Here is a 26352-nt window from a genome sequence, read left to right as displayed (position 1 = left end):
AACGTGATAAATTCAGTTAGTTCCGTAAATTCCTTGCGTCACATGGAGGGCCTGGGTATGGGTGGTTCGAAAATTTTTTTTCACCGAAATCGCACCCGACGCCATCACGGAATTTTCTGCGACGGAAGTTTTGTCTAGTTATGAGCTTGCGCGATCGCACGCCATATGCGTCCCTTTCGAGCGATCGACCAACGTGAGCAAGACCCAGGCGCCGCGCGTCCCGCCGCGTTAGCCAGGGCTACATCTAGCCATCCAACTCGACGAGGATGTCATTCCATGGACCCCCACCAAAGGCTCACTGCTTCACCTTCAACGGGACGCAGCGCCGATGAAATATTCGACGCCATTGAAGAAACCGTAGGACAAGGAGGCCTTAACACCCTCCAACACCAGGAGCAGCGAAGTTCATCGCAGCTGTCGCGTGTGCAGCAGCCGCTGTCAAACTATCGTCCCGGGACTTTTTCGTTCTGAATGGTGCCACGGTCCCAGTCGCCCAAGTCGCACCACAAGCCCTCTTCATTTTCGCCTTCCGTGTGGCCCAGTACGTGGGAGCCGCCGCACTTTGGGCAGTCCTCCATATGGAAGCGTTCTTGCAATTCAAGAATCACACTTCTTCTCAGAAGAGCACTACCGAAGTCAGCGCAACCGAGGCAAGCTCAAGCGACATGGCCGCTCCCCCACAAGTCATAATCGACCAGTCAGCGGACATCATAGCGCACGAAAGCGAAGAAGGGCGATTTAATTGAGCCTGCTAAAATCTGCAGTGACGCATGGTTGTCTAGTTTTCACACTACCTGCATGGATATATATAATTTCACTAGTGGGTGTCGAATCTTCTTGTTTACGAGGCTGTTGTGGCACTGAATGGCAGGCTTCTGCAAACAGATGCAAAGAAGACAATCTTGTAGCACGTGCAGAACACGGCGACGCGTCTAAGCGCGGTGGTGAATTTCGCATTTGTTCTCGCCAGCGGCGCTGCTGAGCAGCGTCTGTAGAGCTAATTTCATTTAGTAAAATAAAGTAGATTGTCTTTATCAAATTCAGTAGTACAAAAAAAAACAGGTGAAGTATAACTGCACAGTCGGAGGTACCGAATTAAATACTGTCGGGGGGACCTCCTAAGCAGGAAACAAATGGAGGTTAGTGCAATTGTGGCAACAGTAGCAGGCTGCATCATAAAAAGGTTGTGTTTGTTACATTTGATTTATGAGAGCGACATTGTGTTGCGTGCTTAAAGCAAAGTCATATGTAACGTTTGGCTAATATCTGTGGACAGAAACGTGAGAACTTACAACAAAAATTTAGCGTTACAATCGGTTTTATGATATTTAATGAAAGCAATTAACAGACAGTGTCGCTACCGGGCCGGGAAATAGCTCGGGTAAAAGAATACAAATACGTATGTGTATGGATAAACGAAGGCAATAGATATATGAAAACGTAGGAAAAAAGATGAATAGCAAAAGGGAAGAGAAACGCAGCCATAATGAAACACAGAGCGTTATAGGGACACAATAGGTAAGAGGTGCTCCGGGTATGTAGATAAGTGTAATGGTTCCAGGAATTACTTTTGGAAATGTGGTCGTTTGCTTGAAATCAGGGATACAACCAGGACTCGAAGGCAACCGAAGGTCAGTAGGACGTCTCGCATTGGGCGCTCACGAGAAGAGTACAAATGAAGCCGTGCAGGATGAAATGTCCTGGACAAGTGTGGAAGTGAGGAAAGCTCACATTAAAATGGATTTTGAAGAATCGCTATGGAATACGCAAGAAAGTAAATGGGTTGCGAGACTGTGCAGGTATTTGCACAGAAAAAAAAACATTGACTCACAGTGGAAGAAAAGAAGTAGGAAGCTTACCAGCAAGTATACGACAGGTATCGTAAACAACATGGCAACAAAGAATGCAAGACGCAAAGTTAGAGGGTATGCAAATCTCCTGGGTGGCGGCAATGGAATAGAAAGCTACTATCACTAACTACCAAAGCGGAACAAAAATCTGGAGAAATTATTCATAACTAAAAGGCACACTCTTTACTTTTCGAAGAGAAATCAGGATACCTTAGGTCGCGTAAGGGGAGGTACACCAACGAATCTTGTAGTTGCTGGGGTAAAGCTAGTGAAAAGATGGAAAATATTTTACTGTAATATAAAAATATCTATCTAGTTATCGGTTTAGTCTCGCCTGGCCTCCTGAAGCTCTTTGGGTTAGGGATAATAAAGGAAAGTGAATATGTCCGCAACACAGATTAGGTTTGTTGGCGTAGAAGTAGGCAGACCACAGACAATAGCTGCACACAAAAACAAAGACCCCTTGCTGGTTTAGAAAGCTTGAGGCTGGAAATCTTTGTGCATGTGTGTTTTTTAGAAACGTAGGAAGAACATTAGGCAAGATATGAACAAGAGGTTGGTAGCGCAACCCACCGCCCCGCTTCAAAGGGGACGCTCATAGCATCCATCCATCCATAGCGCCGCCTTACCCTGGTTGGAGAGTCTGTTTCAGACGATGTTCGCATACCGCGACAAAGAAGAAGTGTGCCGCGTTTACCCACCTTGTTAGGTTTTTCAAGAAACGCTGGCGTAAGAATAGGCACGAGCAAAGGAGAGCCTGCGTCTTTGTGCACAAGTGGGGCGGCGTCTGCTTGCTATTGTGCCAAGTGCGGTCGATACTCAATGTAAAAGTGCAGGTAAGAAACTTTTTGCATCTAAATAACCTAGCAACTCTGAAACAATAGCAATATTATGTACTCTGTGTTATAAGTTCCGTCCAGCAGAGACAAAAGACTGCAAGACAGTCGAACGCAGACGCGTGCGCGAGCAAAATTTTGTTCATTACGTCTTATTTGCGCGGTGTTTCACTTCGATGGACACAACGGACCCTGCGGACGCTACAGGCGGTGACGATGGCACCTCTAGCAGACGACAGAGCACGGACGTATACTTTTGATACGCTCACCGTCCTGATTCGTCTCAACCTGATTGGTTGAGGGGTTGAGTTGTCAGTCTCAAAATTCCGAGGAATAGCTTTGTAAAGAATTTAAGACAAGGTATGCGCCACGCGGAGGGCCTGCGCGGTTGTCGTTCAGAATGATTATTCGCCATGCGACGCCTGCGGCGTCAACACCGGATATTTTTGCGCCAGGGCGCCCTTAACACTATCGCGTTAGTGCGTGATACTACAGGTTTTCCCGCTCAGTTTAATCCAAACGTCATTGAAAATAATCCAGGTGCCAGTCAATTTAATCTGAGCGCCAGCATTTTTAATCCAGACGCCACCACATTTAATCCCAGCGCCATCCGAATTAATCCGCGTGCCAACTCATTTAATCCTTGCGCCAGCCATTTTAATCCAAATGCCACACATTTTAATCCCAGTGCCAGACAATTTAATCCTGTTGGAAAATGATTGAGAAACAAATAATTCTTGCAGAAGAGGTCGTAACAGGCGTCATGAATGCCGTCTATTCATTCATGTATTCACTGTGTGATCACTGTGTGTGATCATTCATGTGATCAATTGAGTGGCTTATAAAGGGTAATAACCGGCTCACTACACGTTGCCAATGAGGTGATCACATGTGACTCACATGATGTCATCCTGGTTCTCACCCAACCATGCACTTCGTTTGATAAACATGCCGGCAGTTTATGATAGTGCATCCGTGAGAAGCGTGGTGACGTCACAAGTTTCATTAGTCATCACGTCACTTGAGTCAATGATAGGGAGCAGGTTCTTAAGCTTTAAAATCGATTTCCTTCGATATGTTAGTAGGCAGGTTAGAAGATGTGCGACGGCGGTGACGTCGAGTAGGTCACTAGTGACCTAGTCATGTCACTCAAGAATAGGCTGTTACATTCTGGGAACCATTTCGTTTGATGTGCATGTTGGAAGCATAAGAGTGTATGCAAGACACAAGCTTAATGAGCTATATTGAATCGCTTAGTGATTATGTCAAGTGCCTTAGTAATGGTGAGCAAGTTTTTACTCTTGCGAACGATGTTGATCGATATGCAAGACGATAGGGAAGGAAATCGGATGTCATGATCGCAACCCAATTCGCGTAATATCCGTCACGACTCTGACTCACTTATGTGGGTCACTCCTGTCACTCAGAAATGCGACTCGAAAAGGAGGAAACGAGCGAGCGGTATAACACACGGGAGTGTTTCTGAAGCAGCCATGACGAGAGCGGTAGCGTGGAAACTTTGCTCCTATAGTGCTGAAGCCAATATGGTGATCACATGAATGAATAGACGGCATTCATGACGCCTGTTACGACCTCTTCTGCGAGAATTATTTGTTTCTCAATCAATTTCCAACAGGATTAAATTGACTGGCACTGGGAATAAAATGTGCGGCATTTAGATTAAAATAGCTGGCGCAAGGATTAAATGAGTTGGCATGCGGATTAATTCGGATGGCGCTGGGATTAAATGTGGTGGCGTCTGGATTAAAAATGCTGGCGCTCAGATTAAATTGTCTGGCACCTGGATTATTTTCAATGGCCTTTGAATTAAACTGAGCGGGAAAACCTGTAGTGTGGCACGAAGGAAAGACAGCCCGAGAAGCTCGTGTCAAGATTTACGCCGCTTCGCATCTGCACAATGTCCTCAGGACGCCTAACTATAGGCGTGACCCCTCACAAAGGCTGTGCAGGAGCTGCCGCGCTTGTCTCCATGCTCACCCGCAACAGAAAGGACAGTAGAGTGAGGACGTGAGGAGAATGGTAGCGAGGGAATAGAGAAATAGAGACGAAGCAGTTTTGTGAGCTACAACGCTACAACCAAAAGTGGCGACGAAGCATGCACTTAGGCCCGACGAGACGAAGGCTCGCTTGGAGCGTCCAGCGGAGTAACAACGAACACAATGGGAGCACGCAAGGTAATTTTTCACAACCCGTCGCGACTGTCCTATGCCGTCAATATATCACCGTCGAATAACGTTAATGAACGCAAGCAGCAGACAAGGGTTCGCTTAGATAGATTCCCAGAGCGCGTGGGATCTGCATATTTGTTCAAGTGAAGCTTTCTTGCGAAGTTGCAGGCACTTTTACGTACTCGTCTGGCTTCTGACGTCGAACACATTTGAGGAGATAGCGCCACATAGGAACGGGGCAGCGAAAAAGTAGTTCGTGAGTTCATTGTTTTAAGCATAGAGTTCCAAACAATAATTGCTGTGCGGAAATACGGAGCTACTATCCATGGGAGTTGCAAGCAGTGCAATTCAACTAGTATAGGATTGGTAGATAGTGCATGGTTTTGCCCAAGCTTTGTCCTTTTGTCATCAAGCGGCTTTGTGACTTTGTCGAACTCTTTTTGTCAAAGTGCGGTGTTTTAAATAATTAAATAAACAATAATAAAATGTCCGATGTCAGGATTGGAACACAGGATCTCTAGCGCACAAGCCTGATATTGAAACCATTGCGCCACAGACACATACAGGGTGTCCCACGTGACATCACCCAAGCTTTAAAAGTATGTAAATGCCACGTAGCTGGACAGAACCATGGTAATGTTGCTTGCCGTTACTTGATACTCAGATTATTTTTCCATTCCGCCTAATTAGATCATTAGTTTCAGTTAATCAACTTCTCAAGTGGCATAACTAGATGAAAAGTTTGAAAGAGAAAATTATAGAGCAACATGAAAAACTGTCTATACAGCTTTCTGCTGCTCGATGCGTGCTCCATAAAAGTGTTTTTACAAGCTTTTAAGAAGCCTCCCGAATATACGCAAAGTGCCTCAAGCGGCCAGAAACGCGGCAATCTTGCCTGTAGTTGCGGTCTTCTTTCACGCTCAGAAAAACACTTTTATGTAGCACGCATCAAGCAACAGAAAGTATATTGCGAGTTTTTCATGTTGCTCTACAATTTTCTCATTGACACTTTTCATTTTATTGTAATATTCGAGAAGTTGAATAACTAATTAAGAAGAATAATCGGATTAGGCGCCATGGAAAAAAATAATCTGAGTGTATCCAAGCGAAGCGGCAAGCAACATTACCTTGGTTCTGTCCACCTACGTGGAATTTGCATATTTTTATTGTTTGGCTCAGGTTCTTGGGGACACCCTGTATATAATACATACAGATGACGTGCCGCATGTAAATACGAGCATAATATCCAGCCTGTATTTAAGTGGGTGTGAAGAAAATGATTTCTTCGTATAACACAGTGCTCTTTAATACGAATATTTAAACGTCCAAAACCACGTTTCATATCGACACACACATGCTTCATGATGCAGTCACACCGAGAATGGTTCGCTCTATCTAAATATCGACTCCAGTACCATCTGGCGGTTTTTCTTTTGTATAGGTGAGTACATAGACAGGGTTGCTTTAACTGGGATTTCGGGGTCTTCAGAGACGCTGCAGGAAGCTTGGTGTGCACACCAAGCTTGGCGTGCTTGCTGTGCACACACCAAGCACACAGGAAGCTTGGTGCCGCAGGAAGCTTGTTGTGCTTGGTGTGCACACCAAGTTTCCTGCGGATGCGAAACGGATGTAGGAGCTTTCTACATCCGCTTCGTTTACATAGCCCCTACGTCAGCGGGTCGAATCAGAAATCGAACTGATCAAACCCGACATGACCTTATTGAGATGAAGTCGCTCCTGACGGGTCTGGAGAAGGGCGTCCCGCAGCGTTGAGCCAAGACATGGGCGCGTTCGAACCGCGCTTTCGGCTCCCGCATTCCGTCTGCAATGGTTTTATTTCATGCCTCTTATCGTTGCAATGAGGGTGCACTGCACATTATTTGTCTTTGGAGTGTCATGATATCATACCTGTTGCCGGCGCATAATCACGATGACGTATCAGTGGCGTTGCACAAATGGCGGTGGCGTGCTGTATCCGTCTGTATATACAGGCGCGCTGCAATCGGGTCATGCTGGGTCAGCCTAAGGCAAAATTTCGGGCTGGCTGAGCCGGTTTAGTCCAATCGAATAGCGTTGACTTAAGCTAAACAGGCCAAATACATGCCGACAAGCTAACTGAACTCGAGCTACTTCTGTCGGGTTCATAGAAACGCCCTGATTGATCCATAATTACCATACAGTCGTGCCTGATATTACGGTTAAAGCGCGAGCGTCGACCGTTTCAGTAATAGTGACTTTGGGAGTTATTATCGTGCATTGGCATTTGATAAAAATGTTTTTATAAATATTAATGCCAAAGTATTATATGCCATATTACGCGAAGAGCCGTCGTAGGCGACGGAAAGATGGTAACGAAAATGGCCAAGGGCGCGAAGAGTAAAAACACATCAAAAATACTCGGATGGACATGAAATTCCTCAGAGAGGCTTCTGTAAACAAAGTAAATTAATTGCTTTGAAACTGAATGAATGAATAAAGCATTTATTTTAAGGAAGGGGACGGCTCTAGGCCACTGTTGGGGATTAGGAGGGAAAGGAATGTAGGTTCCCGGACTGTTGGCTGAAGCACATCTTCATCTGAGTCTTGGATCTTCCGCTTTATGCAGACTCAGGTGCGTGTTGAGTTCCGCCGCTCTCACATGGGCTGATCGACCCCTTCTACACTACTCGAAACAGGCCACTTTATCTGCCATATGTCGCAATGGCTTTCTGTGTTTCAGGGTTAGTTTGTATTGCAATTCCTAGTGTTCTAATGTCTCCGTGTAGTAAATGATGAATGTCCGATCTCCCTTGTGAAAAAGCTGCACAGCTCCAAATGAGGTGTTGCAAGTCTGCTCTGCATGACTCCTGGCAATGTGTGCATCGGGTATAAGTCTTCGCAATCGTAGCTTGTCTGGGTTGGTGCCATTTCTCAAGTATGTGTGGTGCGTATGCAGCGTTGGCCCATAACGTTATTCAAGATTTCCTACATTTCAATCTGGCTGGGAATCCAAACCGGGCCTCCGGGGTACGAGACGAGCCCGCTTTGCCAGCGCAATGGCAGCTCCGAGGTCATGGTTGACTAGAGGTGTGCCTAGTTCGCTCGTCATTGCACACGTGACGTCACAGTCATCAGGCCGAATAAACGTATGGCGTAGTGCTTGTATCATTGGGCACGTGGCGGTGCAGCCATTGCAGAGGACGTGGCGTCACGTTATGAGGGCATAAAATGAGCGCGTTCATGGCATTCCGAGCCCTACAATCTGCACGTAAGCAGCCTTAGGCGTATGTGCCAAATTTAATTATTTATTTTGCATAACTCTCGCCAAGCGTGAAGGCTGTTTCACATTGCGCGAATGGGGCGAAAGAAATTGTTCTGCCACGCACGTCGCAGAGGAATTTTCGCTGCCAGTTTTCAAATGCGTCTGCGGCAGCGTGAGTTCCGTTGCAGCGATGCGCAAGGTTGCCTCCTGCTCTCGAAGTATGCGTGCCCGCATCGTTAAATAAAAACATGGAAACTAGTCAAATACCTGAATTTTCCTGTTCATGTTCGATAATAGAATAAGTATACCATTCTTTTAAGTTTAGAAGCTTCGAGACTTTACGACAGCTTGCAGATGCGGTGAGGGAGACGCTTCACAACACCGCAAGTTTAAGTGTGCGGCTTGTGCGGCGCCGGTGAAGTGATTCCGTTTGTACACTCTAGTTTCGTTGCTACTAGGGAAGCCACAACTTTTTTCCTGGAAGATTATTTGCTTTTGCAGAAGAACAAGCTACTGTTGAGTGTGCATGTATAAGCAGCCGGAACAATGTGTAGCGATGAAGAGGTTGACCATGGTGGCGATCAAATGGGTAAGTGCCTTATGTTGAAGCGGCGTCCTTCTCCGCGCCTGGATAGCGTGCAGCTTCTCCTGTTATAGGAATTGTGTGAGCGGAGGAAAAAAAAAGTTTATGAAGCTCCTAAGCCGCTGGCGCTGGTGGGTAAAACCTATTAAAGCATAACTAAAACTGGCGCGCGACATTACTCGACAGAGCTACCAACGCGCGGTAAAACAGGAAAGCGCGTATTTTGACGGCGCTTTGTTTCGTCACACATTGCCCCTCCCACATCGCACCGATCGCTGCGACTCGTCGACGGCGCGACCACCTTATTGGAATCCATTCGCAGAGAGCGCACGATGTCGCTAGGTCGCTGTGCGGCGGAATTCGCTGTGTCGCTGACTGAAAATCGCGCTATGTGAAACAGCCTTCACGTTACGTTGTGCAAACGCTACGGATTGTGTCCCACTGTTTCTGGAGGAACGTTTACACTTTTAGCGCGGTTTCTTGTTCAAGTTATTGGATAGCCTAAATAATGACGCCGTTGCAAATCCGTCTGTAATGTAAATGCTACCGGTGCTTAGCGCTCGTTAAATATCTGTGATTGGGCTTCACAGCAATAATAAAATAAATGTACTGACAAGCAATGCTATTCACAGCGTGTTTATAGGAGGTATTCGGAGACCATGATTGGGAAGAATTGGGGATAAGAGTTAGTGGAGAATACCTTAGTAACTTGCGATTCGCTGATGATATTGCCTTGCTTAGTAACACAGGAAACCAATTGCAATGCATGCTCACTGACCTGGAGAGGCAAAGCAGAAGAGTGGGTCTAAAAATTAATCTGCAGAAATCTAAAGTAATGTTTAACAGTCTCGGAAGAGAACAGCAATTTACAATAGGCAGCGAGGCACTGGAAGTCGTAACGGAATATATCTACTTAGGACAGGTAGTGACTGCGGATCCGGATCATGAGACGAAAATAATCAGAAGAATAAGAATGGGCTGGGCTGCGTTTGGCAGGCATTCTCAGATCATGAACAGCAGGTTGCCATTATCCCTCAACAGAAAAGTATATAACATCTGTGTCTTACCGGTACTCACCTACGGGGCAGAAACCTGGAGGCTTACGAAAAGGGTTCTACTCAAATTGAGGACGACGCAACGAGCTATGGAAAGAAGAATGATGTGTGCAACGTTAAGGGATAAGAAAAGATCAGATTGGGTGAAGGAAAAAACACGAGTTAATGACATCTTAGTTTAAATCAAAAAATAAATGGGCATGGGCAGGACATGTAATGAGGAGGGAAGATAACCGATGGTCATTAAGGGTTAGGAACTGGATTCCAAGGAAAGGGAAGCGTAACAGGGGGCGGCAGAAAGTTAGGTGGGCGGATGAGATTAAGCAGTTTCCAGGGACATGGCCACAATTACTACATGACCGGGCTAGTTGGAGAAGTATGGGAGAGGCCTTTGCTCTGCAGTGGGCGTAACCAGGCAGATGATGATGATGATGATGATGATGATGATGATAACTGCCATGCAAAAAAGGAAAGGAGGAAGCGAGTTAACTGAACGGGAGTGGGGGCTGCTACAAGGAAAAGCAAGAGAGAGACAAGAACAGATAGCCTGACCATCGCCACCTGTGGATCAAAAACGTCCTTCCACGGGAAATTTACTGGAACAGCCGATGCTCCCGCTTTAACCTTCATATCTCGCACAGCTGTAATTTGTCTAATTATTCCCATTCAGTGCCGAACGCGTACGGATCTCCCATCCTGTGAGAGAGAATTGTACACGCTAGGCGTTTCTTCCGCGGTGTGGAAATTTGTACCTGCCGTGCAGAGCCATCTGCCAAGAATACCGCGTGCGTGCCGCTCTTATATACTCCGTTTCATACATCAGGGCTGGTATTCTGTAAGAGTCCACATAGTGGACTATGCATTTCGGCCGCTGCTGATTGGATGCAGCTGTACGAGAGAGGAGGTGGCGAGCGGCTTTATCCTATCAGCAGTGGTCGAAATGGACAGTCCACTTGGTGGACTCTTACAGAATACCCCCCTTCCCCCCTGGTGCAACGCTGTGGAGGCTAGTAGTACTTATTGCACTGGCTGCGTTCGCACTTAGGAACAGTTCTGTGTCTTCCAACCGATTTTTGTGGGAATGTTCTTTATATATGGTCAGTTCTGAATGGAAAGAAGAATTTACCTTTAGAAGCAGACAAACCATGCGCTCATTGGCTGCTAACACGTTGTTTTATACCAATTTGCTTTTCGTTTTCTTTTTATTTGCATCCCGTCACGGCAGCCTCATGTGCATGCTCGCGTGAGCAAACGCCGCTGGCGCCCAGCGAAGCATAGACGGAACACGCAGAGTGATAAAATTTTTAGACCGCACTACTTGTGTAGCTTCCACAGCGTTACACCTGACGTATGAAACGGAATATAAAATATTGTCACGTGGTTGTGACGATTGCCGACACAGCAAGAAAAGTGCCAACTTTATTGGGCGAACCTGTGCCCAGAAAACAGGATACATTCAATGCTCAAAGAAAACCGCAAACACAGTCGACACTCGTCGAAAATCTGACCAGCGAGTCAAGCGCGTCGGCTTTTATAAATCAGTCGTCGAATGTTCCAGAGTAATGGCTGGGACCCGTGTGACTTCCACAAATTCCTACGCCATTCGCGTCGCGCATGCACGCAATTAGATTACACAAGGTTCGGCGACGACAGACAGCGGATAGAAGCATCGATAACATTCTAGAAACTTCCGATACATGTAAACGCGTCCTGCGCTGAGTGATAACATTTCTTAGACGGGAAAAGCGCTCAACCGTAAAAGATAAACGAGTTCACGTGTGAACTCCCCCCTCTCAAAAGGCATCTTCCTGATGCTACAACATAACGGGATGTGAAACAAACGACACTTGTTGAAGAAAATAACAGTCTAAGGGGACACAGTAAAAAGATTCGCTGTGGCTTACCTAAGGTTAAATGGATATCTCGAAGCGAAAAGGTTCGGTGATGCTTATGGTTTAGCTTATGGTTATGCTTTATGATTTAGCCAATGGATATGCTTACGGTTTAACTTATGGATATGCTTATGGTTTAAGTTATGGATATGCTTACGGTTTAGCTTATGGTTATGCTTTATGATTTAGCCTGTGGTTATGCATGCTGTTTAACTTATGGATGTGCTTTGGTTAGCTTATGGTTATGCTATACGTGTGCCTTGCGTAGGTATGCAAATTGCTTATCAATGATATATACCATGAGTAATGCAGGATTATTAAACTTTTAGTCATCATTGTTGGGTACATTGTCTTGCGATTTCTGTACGGCCATTAACACAGCTCTCTGTATCGGCAGTATGACTCTCTTCTCCTTCCATTTTGAATGCGCACGCCTATTCTCTGGCAAGCGGTTATATAGTCGGCCTCCGCGATAAACACGCGCTTGTAACGAACGTCAAAGGACGACTCATAGCGCGCGGCAGTGGCCACCTGCGCCGCACATGACGTCACGCGCGGCGGCGGCGAAAGGTCAGGCGACGGAGTCGGCGGCGGCCACCTGCGTCGACACCGAACACGCTTACAGAGCCAATTCCGACATACGCTGGCTCGTGGGAAGCGTTGTGTTGACTAGCGTAGTGAAGCTTTTCGCTTCAAAAGTCCAAAGTTCAGCTATGCGACGGCCCCAAAGTTCATTAGCGCTGGTGGAACGGCTTAAGTCGCACAACATGGAATACTTCAGATCGTCAGCGGCGCCGCTGTGATAGCGAAATGCCCTCTGGCACCACTTCATAGTCGAGTGCGCCAATGCGTCGGATGATCTTGTATGGTCCGAAATAGCGGCGTAAAAGCTTCTCGCCCAGTCCTCGTCGGCGTATAGGGGTCCTAACCCAAACACGGCCGCCGGGCTGGTACTGGACGTACCGTCGTCGAAGGTTGTAGTGTCGGCTGTCGGTCTTCTGCTGGTTCTTAATCCGCAGGCGGGCGAGCTGTCGGGCTTCTTCGGCGCGCGGGAGATAGGTGTCGACGTCAAGATTCTCTTCCTTGCAGACGTGCAGTAGCATGGCGTCGAGAGTAGTCGTCGTATTCCTGCCATTAACCAGCTTGAACGGCGCGATCTGTGTTGTTTCTTGCACCGCTGTGTTTTAAGCAAAGGTTACGTCCGGCAGGGCGGCATCCCAGGTCTTGTGTTCGACGTTTACACACATTGCTAGCATGTCGGCGAGGGTCTTGTTCAGGCGTTCAGGTCTTGTTAGCTAGCTAGCTAGCTAGCTAGCTAGCTGGCTAGCTAACGCTTTTCCTGTAAACCTAGGTCACTGTGTAGCCCATGGTCGAATGGTTAAAGCGTCGGGCTGCTGTGCTGAAGAGACAGGATTAGCAACCAACCGCCGGAACAGCTTGAATCATTGAGTATGTGCCCATGTGTTCATATCTGCCCCTTTTCACCGAACATTATTCCCGCCCACATGGGTAACTGTAGGCGGGGGACTGGGTATATACCGCTCTTCAGTAAAACTTTTTGACGCGCGACTTGGAGCACTGGGTGCCAGTAGGTATGTGTCACTCTAGGATGACAAACAAGATCGTTTGAATTCCTGCGATGCTGAGCGCAATTGCGTCATGTGTCACTCTAGGATGACAAACAAGATCGTTTGAATTTCTGCGATGCTGGGCGCAATTGCGTCATTCGTGTTCCTCAATGACAGCAACCCGACGCTTAAACAGACTGCGCGATAAATGCACTGGGATATGTGACGCCCTTCAGTGAACGTCGTTCACGCCAACGCTTTAGTGAGCTGTGTGCTGGTGCAAGTAGGTGCCGCTCATTAATGAAGATCTCGGCAATTTGGGTCTCACTCGCGCGATAAGTGCAGCGAGAGTGCGCCCCCAAGAAACTTCCGGTCACGCGCCTTATCAATCTACTGCGCCTCAACACAAAGCGTGTTTTCAAGTTGTTTTAGTGGCGGACAGTCTATTATGAAGTTTTCAGATAAAAGACAAGCGCATTACACCTCAAGACAGATGCATAAAAATTTTCGTGTAACCAAAGGAAAAATTCACTTGTAAAATTGCTCTTATGTGCAGAGGAAAACTGTTGAAAATCTGCAGGCTTTGACTTTAACTCACTATCGCTAGTCAATATGCGCCCCAATGCCATTATTGGTCGCTAAATTTAGCGGCCTACGTGAATGAGCAGAACCGGAAGCCGCCTGGGACCTATGTTTATGAACAGTGAAAGGGTCTAAAATGGGCGCGCTGCCATAGAGTGAACAATTTACCGCGTTCTCACGCACCGGCACACCACCTCCCTCTAGAAGGTCACACGTTCCATTCTCGGCAGCGCTTAAAAACAAGCGCGAGAGAGAAGCCTGGCTGTCCCCTGGCGGGTTTCTCAGCGCTCGCATGAATGGGCGCGCCATGCATTTCGGAGGCCATGTGAAGCTTTCGCCGCGGATGGCGCCGAGTGTTCTTAAGGAAGTGATTCCGTGGTTAAAATAGAATATCATGTCCTAATTGGAAGTGAACCACAAAACTGGGACGCCTATTGGCCTTGGGAGCCCACAGTAAAACCACAAATGAGACAGTGCAGGGTGACATGGGTTGGGTGCTGGTTGGGTGCTGGGTTGGGTGCTGAAGAAAAAGTGTGGAGTGGTCAATGGAAGCATACTGCTGCTAGGTGAACCAAGCCGCGATCCCTTCATTTAACCCGTATCCCCAAGCGCACCGCCGGCCTCTTCTCCGTGACGTCACTAGCCAGCACTCAGGCGTTCTTGTCTAGGAGGTGTTGGCATGAGGCGGGGGGTCAGGCGATGGAGGCGGGGTGTTCTCTGGCGGCTCCAAGGGTGGCTCGATGTCCTCCTCGCCCGCCGCTCCGTACCGAGTGGATACAACCGCGGCGTGTTCTACGGCTTTGGCCGCGTGAATCGCGGACGCCGTAGTAGACGCCTTTGCCGGACATCGTAGGGATGCGTTGCCGGCGCTCGTGTCTCTTGTGTTCGGTTTCGCACTACTTTACTGGCCTTCCGTCAGCTTCACTGTTCTCTGGTGTTTGCGATGGGAGAGCCACGCATAATTTTTTCACATTATTACAATATTAGTCTTGTGCACGAGGACACATGTCCCACGACCAAACCTCATGGCTATATTTATGTAAAGCCACAGTCCTTTGCTAAAACCCATGCCTTGAAGTTAGGTGGCGATCGATGAAAAACTACGTGGCCGCATTTGTCTACATTGAAGAAAGGCAGAGAACCCGCCTTAGTGGCTAAGGCGTTGCGGTACCCTCAGCAGCCGCATTTCGACGGGGGTGAAATGCAAAAGCGACCATGTGCCATGCATCGGGTACTCGTTGAAAAATCCCTAGTCCGTAGTCCCCCATTAGTCCGTAGTCCCCCACTACGGCGTGTATCTTTATCAGATCGTCGTGTTGGCACGTAAGACCCCAAAATTTAGGAATGGCAGCTAGCCACTCCAACGTTTCTGTGTACAGAACTGATGGCTCTGTAGCAAAGGCTATTGCAGCGTCGCTGCGGTGCACTTTTGTATATTTTTGTATGGGCCTATTTTGCATTCCCCAATTAGCCCCGATGGGGCTTCTGCGTAAGCAGGCGTTTGGTGTGTTGCGACACCACGTACCCGAGCACACGAGGGTTGGACCCTCCCGCGTGTAGCCGTGCGCGGCTTAGCCGTGTCCGGGGAAAGGGGGATCCTGGGGGTTGAGCCGATGCCGGGTGTTAGGACCTTTAAGGCCCCCCGGCGGAGGCAACACACCTCTTTGGCCTCTGCTTCACGTATATGGCACCCCCGGACTGACCCACCCGGGGGAAATCGGTAGTTGCCTTTTCCTGTCCCCCTCTCCACTCTTCGTCTTTCTCTCTCACTTTGAATCTTTCCTGTCTTCTACTCACTTCAGTTTACTTCTCATTTTCCAGGCAGCAAGGGTTAACCGCGTGCATCTACCCAACATTGGGTACATATATTAGGTTATAGCGGCGTTGTATAGCTGACGTATACAGGTATGTTCCTAACCTCGTAGCGTCCCCTTGTTGGGCTCGGTGGTGGGTGGCTACCATCGCCGCTGAATATTCTAAGAATACATGGCAAATGCATTCCCCCTCTTTGCAGATCGTCCTAACAAAAGAGGGCGCACCGAAGCAATTTTCGATTTCACTTTGAAAACCAACGCAGAAATGTTCCCACACTACCATGTGATCCACAGTGAAGGATCTCTGCCAATGAGAAAACTATCGCCATTCCTAATAGCAAAATGTCTAGTAGAGAAAATCGGAAAGCAATACAAAGCTTCAAAGATGTCAAGTGGGGACCTCCTCCTTGAGCTCAAAACCAACGACCAAGTCGCAAAGCTCGCTGATCTCACCAGTGTCGGTAACACCAAAGTCACGATCTCAGCCCACCGTTCTCTCAACACAAGCATGGGTGTAATATCAGAAGAAGACTTCTTAAACCTAAGCCATGAAGAACTCCTGGAAGGTTTCCAAGAACAAAATGTAATGAAGGTTCAAAGAATAACCCTCCGAAGAAATGACGAACAAATCCCGACCAAACACGTTATACTTACCTTTGGTACTAGTATTGTACCTACTACACTTGATGCAGGCTATCTTAAGATTAACGTAAGACCGTATATCCCAAACCCGAGGCGGTGTTTCAAGTGCCAGAGATTCGGACATGCATCGCAATCATGCAGAGGTAAATCGACATGTGCAAAGTGTAGTGCCAATGACCATCAGTCGGAAAACTGTAACGCTGCTCCACACTGTACCAACTGCAAAGGAGATCATCCAGCATATTCACGATCTTGCCCCTGCTGGAAGAAATAGAAAGAGATAACTGCACTTACAGTGAAAGAGAAGATTTCCTTTTATGAAGCTAGAAAGAAACTAGCACACTTACCTCAAACAACCTACGCCAGTGCGGTGCGACAGGGGACAGCACCGCAGTGGTCTCGGGAGTCTACAGGGACCGCTGACAGTGGCCCAGTAGTAACTCAATCCGTCCCCTTAGTGGCAGCAGCCAGTGCTGCTGCATCTCATCATCATCACAGACCAGCCTGCAGACCTCGGTTCCACAGGGCCCCAGGCTAAATCGAACACCCAAGCCTGAGACGCGCGTCTCAGCGCCTGGATCTCGATCATCCAGCGCCTCTGAGAAGGCTATGGAGGTCGACAAAAAAACTCCGGCGTCATCGACGCCAGAAGATCAGCGCTCTTTGGAGCGCACTAAGAAAGACAAGATCACAATAACTACGCGAACAAAGCGACCGGTAACCTGAACGGTTACCGTTCTTGCAATAGTACAATTCCGATAATAAATGTCACCTACAGTTACTTAGTACACATATATAAATTACCATTCTCACTTCTGCCACTATGGCTTTTATCATGCATTGGAACTGTAGAGGACTGATTCACAATTTGGGTGACATTAAAGACATAACAAATAAGTTTTCACCAGTGGCATTTTGCCTACAGGAAACAAACTTAGGCTCTAAACACAATCAATTCCTTAGAGGCTTCACCGTTGTCCGAAGGGACCGCGAATGTTCCAGCCGTTCATCAGGTGGAGTGGCTATAGTCGTACAGGGCGGCACTCCCACCCGAAATGTCCAATTAAATACATCTTTAGAGGCCGTAGCTGTAACCATTCTATCCTACAAAACCATCACCATTTGCTCACTATATATGCCACGCCACACGCATTTTACTATTAAAGACTTAAAAAATCTAACAGATCAGCTACCGGAGCCATTTGTCTTAGTAGGAGATTTAAATGCTCATTGTACTCTTTGGGGCAGTGTCAAAACTGACCAAAGAGGGCAACTCGTTGAAGATTTTATTCTGTCAAATAATATCTGTCTTTTAAACTCAGGTGCGCCAACTTACTTCTCACCGACTTCCCGCACATTTAGTTGTTTAGATTTAGCTTTTTGTTCGCCCTCTCTTTTTACTGATTTTAAATGGGAAGCTCTCGACACGTCATATGGCAGCGACCACTTACCCGCACTCATCAAACGCCTATCATCACCACAAACCCTAGTAATTAGACCACGCCGATGGAAAATAAAGCTCGCGGACTGGCCGGTCTTTATGGAGAACGCGATGCTGGAAGATGTCTTTTCACCTGAGCTAAGTATTGATGAGCTTAATAAAAAATAACTGAGGCTATAATCTGTGCGGCAGAAAAGGCCATACCTCTGTCATCGGGTATAGTACACAAAAAGCTAAACCCCTGGTGGACGAAGGAGTGTACCGACGCTAAAAAAAAAAACAAAATAAGGCCTGGGGAATCCTACGGAGGTACCCCACCTATAGCAACCTGATAAACTTCAAACGAGCCAAAGCCAAAGCATGATTCATCCGAAGACATGCTGAAAAATCGTCATGGCAAAAATACATCTCTTCAATTAATAGTACGGTAACATCGAAACGAATGTGGGACCAGGTCAGGCAATTTAGAGGACAGTACCCATCTTACACAATACCGTTACTTACGAGTCCAGGCACACAAACAACAATACAAGAACAGGCAGATATACTTGGAGAACATTTCCGTGATATATCCAGTTCCGGGAATTATACAAAGGCATTTTTACAATACAAACAGTCTGCTGAAAAACAGTAGCTGCCCACTACTGGCGCATCAAATGAACCGTACAATTCCTCCCTCACACAACAAGAAATAAACAGAGTTCTTTCTACAGGAAAAAACACAGCGCCAGGTCACGACCGTATTCACTGCACTATGCTGGCTCATCTATCTCAAGCATCTGTAAACGCTGTCCTTAAAATTTTTAACTTAATCTGGGAATCTGGCATAATGCCGGAAGAGTGGAAAAAGGCAATAGTAGTTCCATTTCTAAAAGCCGATAAATCCCCCACATCCGCAAGCAGCTACAGACCTATTGCCCTCACAAGCTTTTTGGCAAGATCATACGAAAGCATCATCAACATAAGACTTTCATTTATTTTACAATCAAGAAACCTTATTCACCCCCATCAGTGTGGATATAAAAATGGTTGTTCAACCACTGACCATCTTGTCCGTCTAGAACATGAAATTCAATATGCATTTTTACACAAAAAACACTGTCTGGCAGTTTTCATTGATTTAGAAAAAGCCTATGATACTACATGGAGAAATGGAATTTTAAGAGACCTGGCTGACCTCGGCATCCGGGGTAAAATGCTGAACTGCCTAGCTGATTTTATGTCTAATAGAACATTTCAGGTACGTCTGGGCTGAGTACCATCTCATACATTTATACAGGAAAATGGTGTTCCACAAGGCTGTGTTCTCAGCACGACATTCTTTATAGTAAAAATGAACACAGTTAATAAGATCATACCGTCGTCTCTTATGCACTCTTTATACGTAGAAGATCTCCAAGTGGCTTGCCGTGCCTCAAATTTGCTAACCTGTAGCAAATTTGAGCAAAAGAGGCAGCTTCAAATGACAATAAATAAACTCACACAATGGGCTAACAAAAATGGTTTCCGTTTCTCCACACAGAAAACAGTTACTGTTTTGTTCTCTCAGAAACGAGGGCTACACAGCGATCCAGTCCTAAAATTGAACGACACCATACTGCCGGTGAAACAAGACCATAAGTTTTTAGGAGTAACCTTTGACACCAAACTTAACTTCCTAACTCACATAAAAGCACTGAAGATTAAAGCAAATAAATCTCTAAATATCCTTAAAATTCTGTCTCATAAGCACTGGGGTTCCGACCGAACGTGCCTTTTACGAGTTTACCGGTCTCTTGTGCGTAGCCTTTTAGACTACGGCTGTGTGGTTTACGGCTCAGCCAGACAGTCCTACATCCAACAGCTTGATCCGGTACATAACCTTGGACTGCGACTGGCAAGTGGTGCCTACCTCAGCTCACCTATTCCAAGTTTATACGTCGAGTTTAATGAACCCTCCTTACAGCAGCGCAGAGCAGTCCTCACTTTTTCCTACGTACTCAGAATTCAGTCTTCACCACAACACATATGCTACAACATCCTCACACAATGCAACTCACGCTTACACTACACAAATAAACCGAACACGATTAGGCCACTTGTCCTGCGGTATGAGCAATACTGTCGGGACTATGACATCCCCCACGAAGTCTTCCAGGTAGCCAAGAAACCACAACGGTTGGCCCCGTGGTACGACTTCACACACTTATGTGATTGGACGTTAACACATCTAAAGAAAAGAGACATCCCACACGAACACATTATACAAGAATTCCGTGCACTTCAGGACAAATATCAAAATAACATGCAATATTACACTGATGGCTCGAAAACAAAAGATCAAGTCGGTGTGGGGGCCGTAACGGAAAATTGGGAAACACCTATTCGATTACCACAACATGCCTCTGTCTACACAGCCGAAGTATACGCAATATGGACTGTAGTTAAAAAGAGCATCGCTGACAAACACGAAAACACAGTAATATACACTGATTCATTAAGTACACTGAAGGCTCTACACGCGAAATTCGAATGTGAACCCCTGATAGGGGACATTTTAAACCTGGTAACATTAAACAAATACGGCCGGTCAATTAGGTTTTGCTGGGTACCAAGCCATGTCGGTATACCGGAAAATGAAGCAGCGGATAGGTGTGCATCAATGGCAGCGCGCAAATACATAACAAACACGGCGCTTCCTTTTCGGGATAGTATCACGGCGATTAGGAAGGCCTTGACGGCCAAATGGCAACAGTCATGGGACCATTGCTTAAGCAACAAGCTACATCTTATTAAACCCCTAATTGGTGAGTGGAAGTCGTGCACTCACCAGCAACGGTTCTATGGGGTTATCCTGTGTCGACTTCGGATCGGACACCCACATTTAACACACAACTTTCTCCTCCGTAAAGAAAACCCGCCGACTTGCGAAAAATGCAATCAACCTCTTACAGTAATGCATATCCTTATAACATGTCCACAGTTTGAAACACAGCGACGGAAGCTTTTACACGACCTATATAAGTTAAGTATGCCTTTACACCCTGCCCTATTACTGGCAGATGACCCACTAGTGCCATTTACTAACCTATTCCACTTTTTAGAGACAACTGGTTATTTACGCGAACTATAATGTAAGGCAGGTTTGCCTGCTTTAACCTTTCGTTTCCTTTGTCTTGTGACTGGCGCAGCATGGCCTTAGTTGCCTTTGTGCCTTTAAACCCCAACTAACCAACCCAATTAGGGTAGGTATTTTACAACTTTGCAGGTGGGTCTGTAGTCTTGCTCACAAAAGTTACGACCGTCTGCTGCCCCGGGGGATGATGTAGGGCTTAGTCAACAGGTGGCGTACATGACGATTCCATAGTCGGAATAACGGTTTCTTCAGCTCAGATAAGCTATTCAGAGATAGCACCGAAGCTAGGAAAAAAATAAATGTATGGTCCGGCCTAGCGGCGCAGTTTTCACATTGTTGATATGACAGGTTTAAATTGCGAATGACCATGTTTGCCTGTTTCACAATCTTTGGTTGTAACGGGCCGCTCTCATCCTTAACATTTGTCTGTGCACGGCACCTGAAAACCAAACAGCTAAATGTGCAATGGACGCTAATTTTTAAAGAACTCAAATGTAAGGCTGACATTAAATGGCAGGTTTTTCTGTTTATTCTAGTGATACGAGCACTCTTTACTCAGGATGAGGGAGCACCTTTTAGAATGAGCCGCCATATTGCACTTGGCGGGAAAACTTGGTCAAGGACGCGTGGTTTGTGGTTCAGTTGAATAAATAAGTTTGTAGAGCTTGTACAGCTGGCTATGACAACTGAGTAAGTCTGCTGAACATTTATTTCATGTTCCTTATTGATACTCTTTTCACCTTTATGCGTGCATTGCAGCCCGACGTAAGGAGCGACAACACAAATAACCTAGTCATCGGTTTGAAGAAACGGCTGTTTTGACACCATGGGCCCGCAAGAATTAATGGTGAAATTGATAGAAGAGCTTGGAGACCCTCATGAACTCACCAACAGCGAAGACCTGATCGTCCTGAAACTGCAGGAGGCGTCTACAAATAAACGGCTTCTTCCCGAGGACGTTGAGCTTAGCTCGGATTCAAGACGCTTCAGCATGAGCCAACGCGGCTTCGTAACTTACCGAGCATTCCTGGGCAACCTGCGATATTCAGCTGCACTGTTCGCCGGATGCCAGGAGTTCCCATCTTCAAAGGAATTTCTCGCAACTGCCAAATATGTGCTGAAGAACGTGCGCTCCTTAGTCCTTGTACATAACAGGTAAGAGTGCCCCACTTTGGCGAGCATCGGTGTCTTCAGGCATCATGTTGATATTATAGCGTTTTAAATAGAGCAAACTGTGGTAATATATTTGTCGCTTAGAGGCAGTGTTAAAGACCTTTTAATAATCTATTGCAGGAGTATATTTTGATCCGGGGGATTTTCTTCATGTGCCATCAATCTGTTATGGGCCTTATGAGTTCGCTATGCTAAGTTTAGGCCTGTTTCATAGAACGGCGAGAGTTTTCCAGGTGTTTCCGTGTGGTAGTGGACTGAGTATCAAAATAACTAGCGATGCCACTTGCGTAACTATTCGCAATACTTGCTTTGAAATGTAACTGGTAATCAGAATAAAATAAAGGTTACATTACATGCACCACACATGAATAGACAAAAAACTTTATTAAGTATTTATCATAGACAACAATTCACTTTTTCCCTCATGTTGCGTTCAAGCTGCTGCACTTTGTAGTCAAGTTAGGAAAGGCAAAAGTTGATTAAGGCTTTGCTTGCATAGCGTCTGGGACTTTTGGCTAAGATGAAGTTACGAAGCACTACCTCATCGTTCGTTTTCCCTCAACGAGCGTCTCATCGGCATTGGCTTCAGCGTCTACGGGCATGCCGGCGATCCCACCAGCTGCTAACCTAGGTGCCTCAGTCCTTGATCCCCGGCATGAAAGGGGAACCAACAAGGCTGGCGACGAGACCTCAGCCCCTAAAATAGTTTTGCATTCGAATGGTGCCAAAACTCATTTAAGACTGGAACACTCTGGCCAGTGTCGCTAACCTCCTGTGCCCAGATATCTTTGGCATTGCCACTCAGAAATCTTGAGTTTTCCTTCAACGTTACTAGAATTATTTTCGAAGAGTCGACATCTGGCTCACAATGTCGCGTTTAATAATGCTGATATGTGTTAAAAGGTGAAAACAAAGACAAAAGCTGCAAAACTTAGGCTACGCGCTAATCCTTCGTGTTTTACCTCTTCTTATACTACAATAGCCATCACAATTTATATCGAAGTTGTCCCCATTTCCATTGACAGGTTATGGCGCTAGAGCTTCCATAGTTGGCCAAAGTCATAAGCAGACTCATCAGGACTCACTAAAATTCGGACCGACCCGTAAGTGCAAGCGTCTGTGAGTCTCAGTGATCCTGGTTGCGCAAAATTTCTGTGATTCGTAGTTCAACTGAGCCCTACTAGAAAGGATGTGAATATTTCTCCGAGTGACCCTAGCTGAGTAAACTTCTGCATAGTCCTAATCCAAGCGAGCCCAGCTGCGTGAAATTTTGATAAGTGAGAGTGTCGTTCCGCTGAATAGAATTTGGTGAGTCTGAAACCGAGTGCGCCCGGCTGAGTAGAATTTAGGCGAGTCCGAGCCCATGTTTGGCCTGGCTTAGTAAATTTAGGTGAGCGAGTATGAGTGAGCTCAGCTGAGTAAAATGTGGTGAGTCAAAGTCGGAGTCTACCCCAGCTGGCTATAATTTTGGCAAGTTGAGTGTAGCCTTGTTGAGTAAAACTTCTGCGTGTTCGAGTCCGAGTGTGCCTGGCTGAGTAAAATTTCTGCGTGTCCGAGTCCGGGTGTGCCAAGTTGTGTAGAATTTTGGTGAGTCTGAGTCCGTGTGTGACCCGGCTGACTAGAATTTTGGTGAATCTGAGTGTGCCCTGGATGAGTATAATTTTGGTGAGCCGTTTTAATGAGCACGCACACACGTGGTATGACGGCCTCAGACATACATGAACGGAGGGAACTCGATTAATATGAGCAGCATCGGTTAGACTTACAGGTTGTTGTCGGAGTTGTCGTCTCGCGATGGCCTCGCGTTCCCGTTTCTAAATTTTGCCCAAACTTGCCCAAAGAAGAGGGGCGACTACGCGCCGTGGTGCACTTCGACGGCAATCAGTGCCAGCGCGGTGGAGGACTCGCTATTCTACCGAAACAGGCGCTTGGAAGCGGCTCTAGGCGTGTTAAATAGGTTATAGGACGAAGATCGTAGAGCGAAATGTACGTAAAGCGCACAAGGGTGAAGCGTAGAAACGCCGAAGTGAACGAAAAATAATGCGGCAAAGGCCATAGCATTTTAGAGGTAGTGGTCAATGTCACAACTGGCAAAGGTAATTGTCAAGGTTTCGCCAGCTAAGGTTGCGGAATCAGCTCTGCCACGCTGCAGTCAAGGGTTAGATTCCACTGCGAAGTTTACTGTTTCCCTTAGTAAATTTATATTTCATTCTTCTTTTTATCTCTCTCTACAGTTATTCTACAGTGTCTCTGAAGTTGTAAAAACATTTTCGCTGCTTAAAAATATGATAACGGTAAATGACTGCAAGCAATGGATCCTCACTGCCAATCGACATCCAGATCTAGTACACCGTCGGGTCAAACGTACGAATACGTTTATGGCACTCTGTCTACAATAGGATTATTCCTCTGTATTTTACGTGTGCTCTGTAGCGCATGTAGGAATGGCCAAGAAACTTGAAGGCGTGACCCGACGGTCCGATGCGTGTGGCAGTACAGCAGAAATGATGACGCACTGCTTCGTGTCGTCTTACCTTGTCGGATGCAAGTGGCGAAAAAACATTAGCCACGAAAGACAAACTGTCACAGGGAAATAAAGAAAGTACAAAAGAGTATAGTGAGTTGGTATCCAACCCCGGTATCCAGTGCAGCTATGTGACATTGTTGTGCAACACTGACAAAACCGCCGACTTGCAATAGTTTCTTTATTCATAATATTTGTTATTACAGCGAAGCCGTATATGGCGTAGCTCTGAAAAGCGTTGCGTACGACTATTGAGCCGTGTAGATGGAAAATTTCTCACCATACGTGGGCCGATCCCGAACATAGTGCAGTACCGAGCCGTTCCGCGGCGTAGGTGAAGCAGCCTTTATGCACTCCACCAACTTGCAAAAGTAAGTTTAATGTCTGAGGTCGAAATACAACCCATGTCAGATATTCAGCTGATAAGAACTGATACTACACGTCGACCCGCGTCAGCCATGTCTGCGTTCGCACCACCCTCTCTTTGTCGGCGTTCCAAGCACTTGCGTATCTCCTTTCTTTTCCTTCCGTTCTCCTGTGGTGGCAGTCCCGTAAGCGTGCTGCCCGCCGGAACCGCGAGGCGGAAAGAAATGCGAACCGTCCATGTGGCCCCGATCCCCCAAACTTCGAAAGTTTGGGGGAGTAGCGGCCAGATTTCAGAGGGAGCTTGTGGGGAACCAATTTTGTGTGGACTTTGTTGTGTGTGACCACTTGTGGTTCTCTAGAGGCCTCACATCCATTACTGCATTGCGTGACGTCGACCAACACACGATCGCCATGGCTACGGTGAAGCAGTGTGCGCCCTCGGAGTGCGGTGAGGTGCGTGTCTGTTCTACGTGCCAGGATTCGTTAGTAAAAGGCGTCGTGCCGCGTTTTGCAACAATAGATGGGTATGTATACCCCCCGGTGCCTCACCATCTTCCGAGTCTCAGCATCATGGAGGAACGACAATCGCACTTCGCCTTCCATTCATGTCCATACGGCTTTGGGTGCACGGCAATAGGCAGTTTGTCATTAAGGTGCCCACGTACACAGCTTCGCTGGTCAGCAACCTCCACAGAGTGTAATGGCACTGGATTTTTCTTAATATTCTTTATTCGTTTTTACGCTTCACTACCAGTCACTTAAGTGGTTCGGTGTTGAAACGTAATTGAAGCGTTGCTCTGCTTGCGGTAAGGATACGTTGTCATAGTATCGCGTTAATGGGCACCGAATGCATTATGTTTTTGCTGCTGTGAAAGCACGTATGAACGTTATAGAACCAGATGCAGCAGTCGTTACAAGAACAATGAGCACGCTGATCTGCATGGCCTGCGCCGAAACAGGCACGCGCCGCCTCCCAGTAAACACACAATAAGCGCTGGCATGAGGTAAACAAGTACTTACCTGTAACATGCTTGTGCCTGACATAGCCTGACTTATCCCAAGTTACCTTGTATTTTAGGCCACTAGGTATGTGTGCGAGGTCGTGATGACATTGTGGGCGTTGCGCAATCACCATTCCAACTTCGCCATGCGACTCTCGCCATGTCGTCGTCGTCACACAATCGTCGTCACATCGACGCTGTCACACGCACGTCGTGCATTCGTTGCCACATCGCCGTCCTGATGAGGTAGTGGTCGTTCCATTATTGTCGTCCCATCGTCGTGATCTGACTAACGTCATGCCATCGTCGTCGTACCCATACCATGCCAGTGCCTTAAGACGCTTGACGCGTTTCGATGTGGCCACCTGAAGAAGCTCAGTCGTTGCAATTAATAGCAATTGTGCGTGTTCGTGGTGTCTTCTGCACTTCGAAGAGAATAGATTGCGCTGTAATTTGCGAGAATAAGATTTCTATAGCTCA

At 46.7% G+C, this 26352-nt stretch overlaps 1 protein-coding gene and 1 pseudogene across 3 annotated transcripts in view; one reads left to right on the top strand and one right to left on the bottom strand.

Annotated features, from left to right (window-relative positions):
* The first annotated feature begins 2488 nt into the window (after positions 1-2488).
* LOC142587559 (uncharacterized) overlaps positions 2489-26352 on the top strand; it is a 41695-nt gene continuing 17831 nt past the window's right edge. For 2 of the 3 annotated variants that reach the window (XM_075698665.1, XM_075698664.1), the window contains exons 1-2: positions 2497-2686; positions 21568-21963. In XM_075698665.1, the coding sequence (XP_075554780.1) occupies positions 21635-21963 (329 nt within the window). In that variant the 5' untranslated portion in view covers positions 2497-2686; positions 21568-21634. Of the gene's footprint in view, positions 2687-21567; positions 21964-26352 lie in introns of all 3 variants that reach the window. The other variant, XM_075698666.1, reaches the window with a different exon arrangement.
* Positions 24786-24965, bottom strand: LOC142589184 (U2 spliceosomal RNA; annotated as a pseudogene).

Source organism: Dermacentor variabilis, chromosome 7 (genome assembly GCF_050947875.1).
Source record: "Dermacentor variabilis isolate Ectoservices chromosome 7, ASM5094787v1, whole genome shotgun sequence".
Classification (NCBI taxonomy): Eukaryota; Metazoa; Arthropoda; class Arachnida; order Ixodida; family Ixodidae; genus Dermacentor; species Dermacentor variabilis.
The sequence above is the reverse complement of the archived record's forward strand: the minus strand, read 5'-3'. Positions and strand labels throughout refer to the sequence as shown.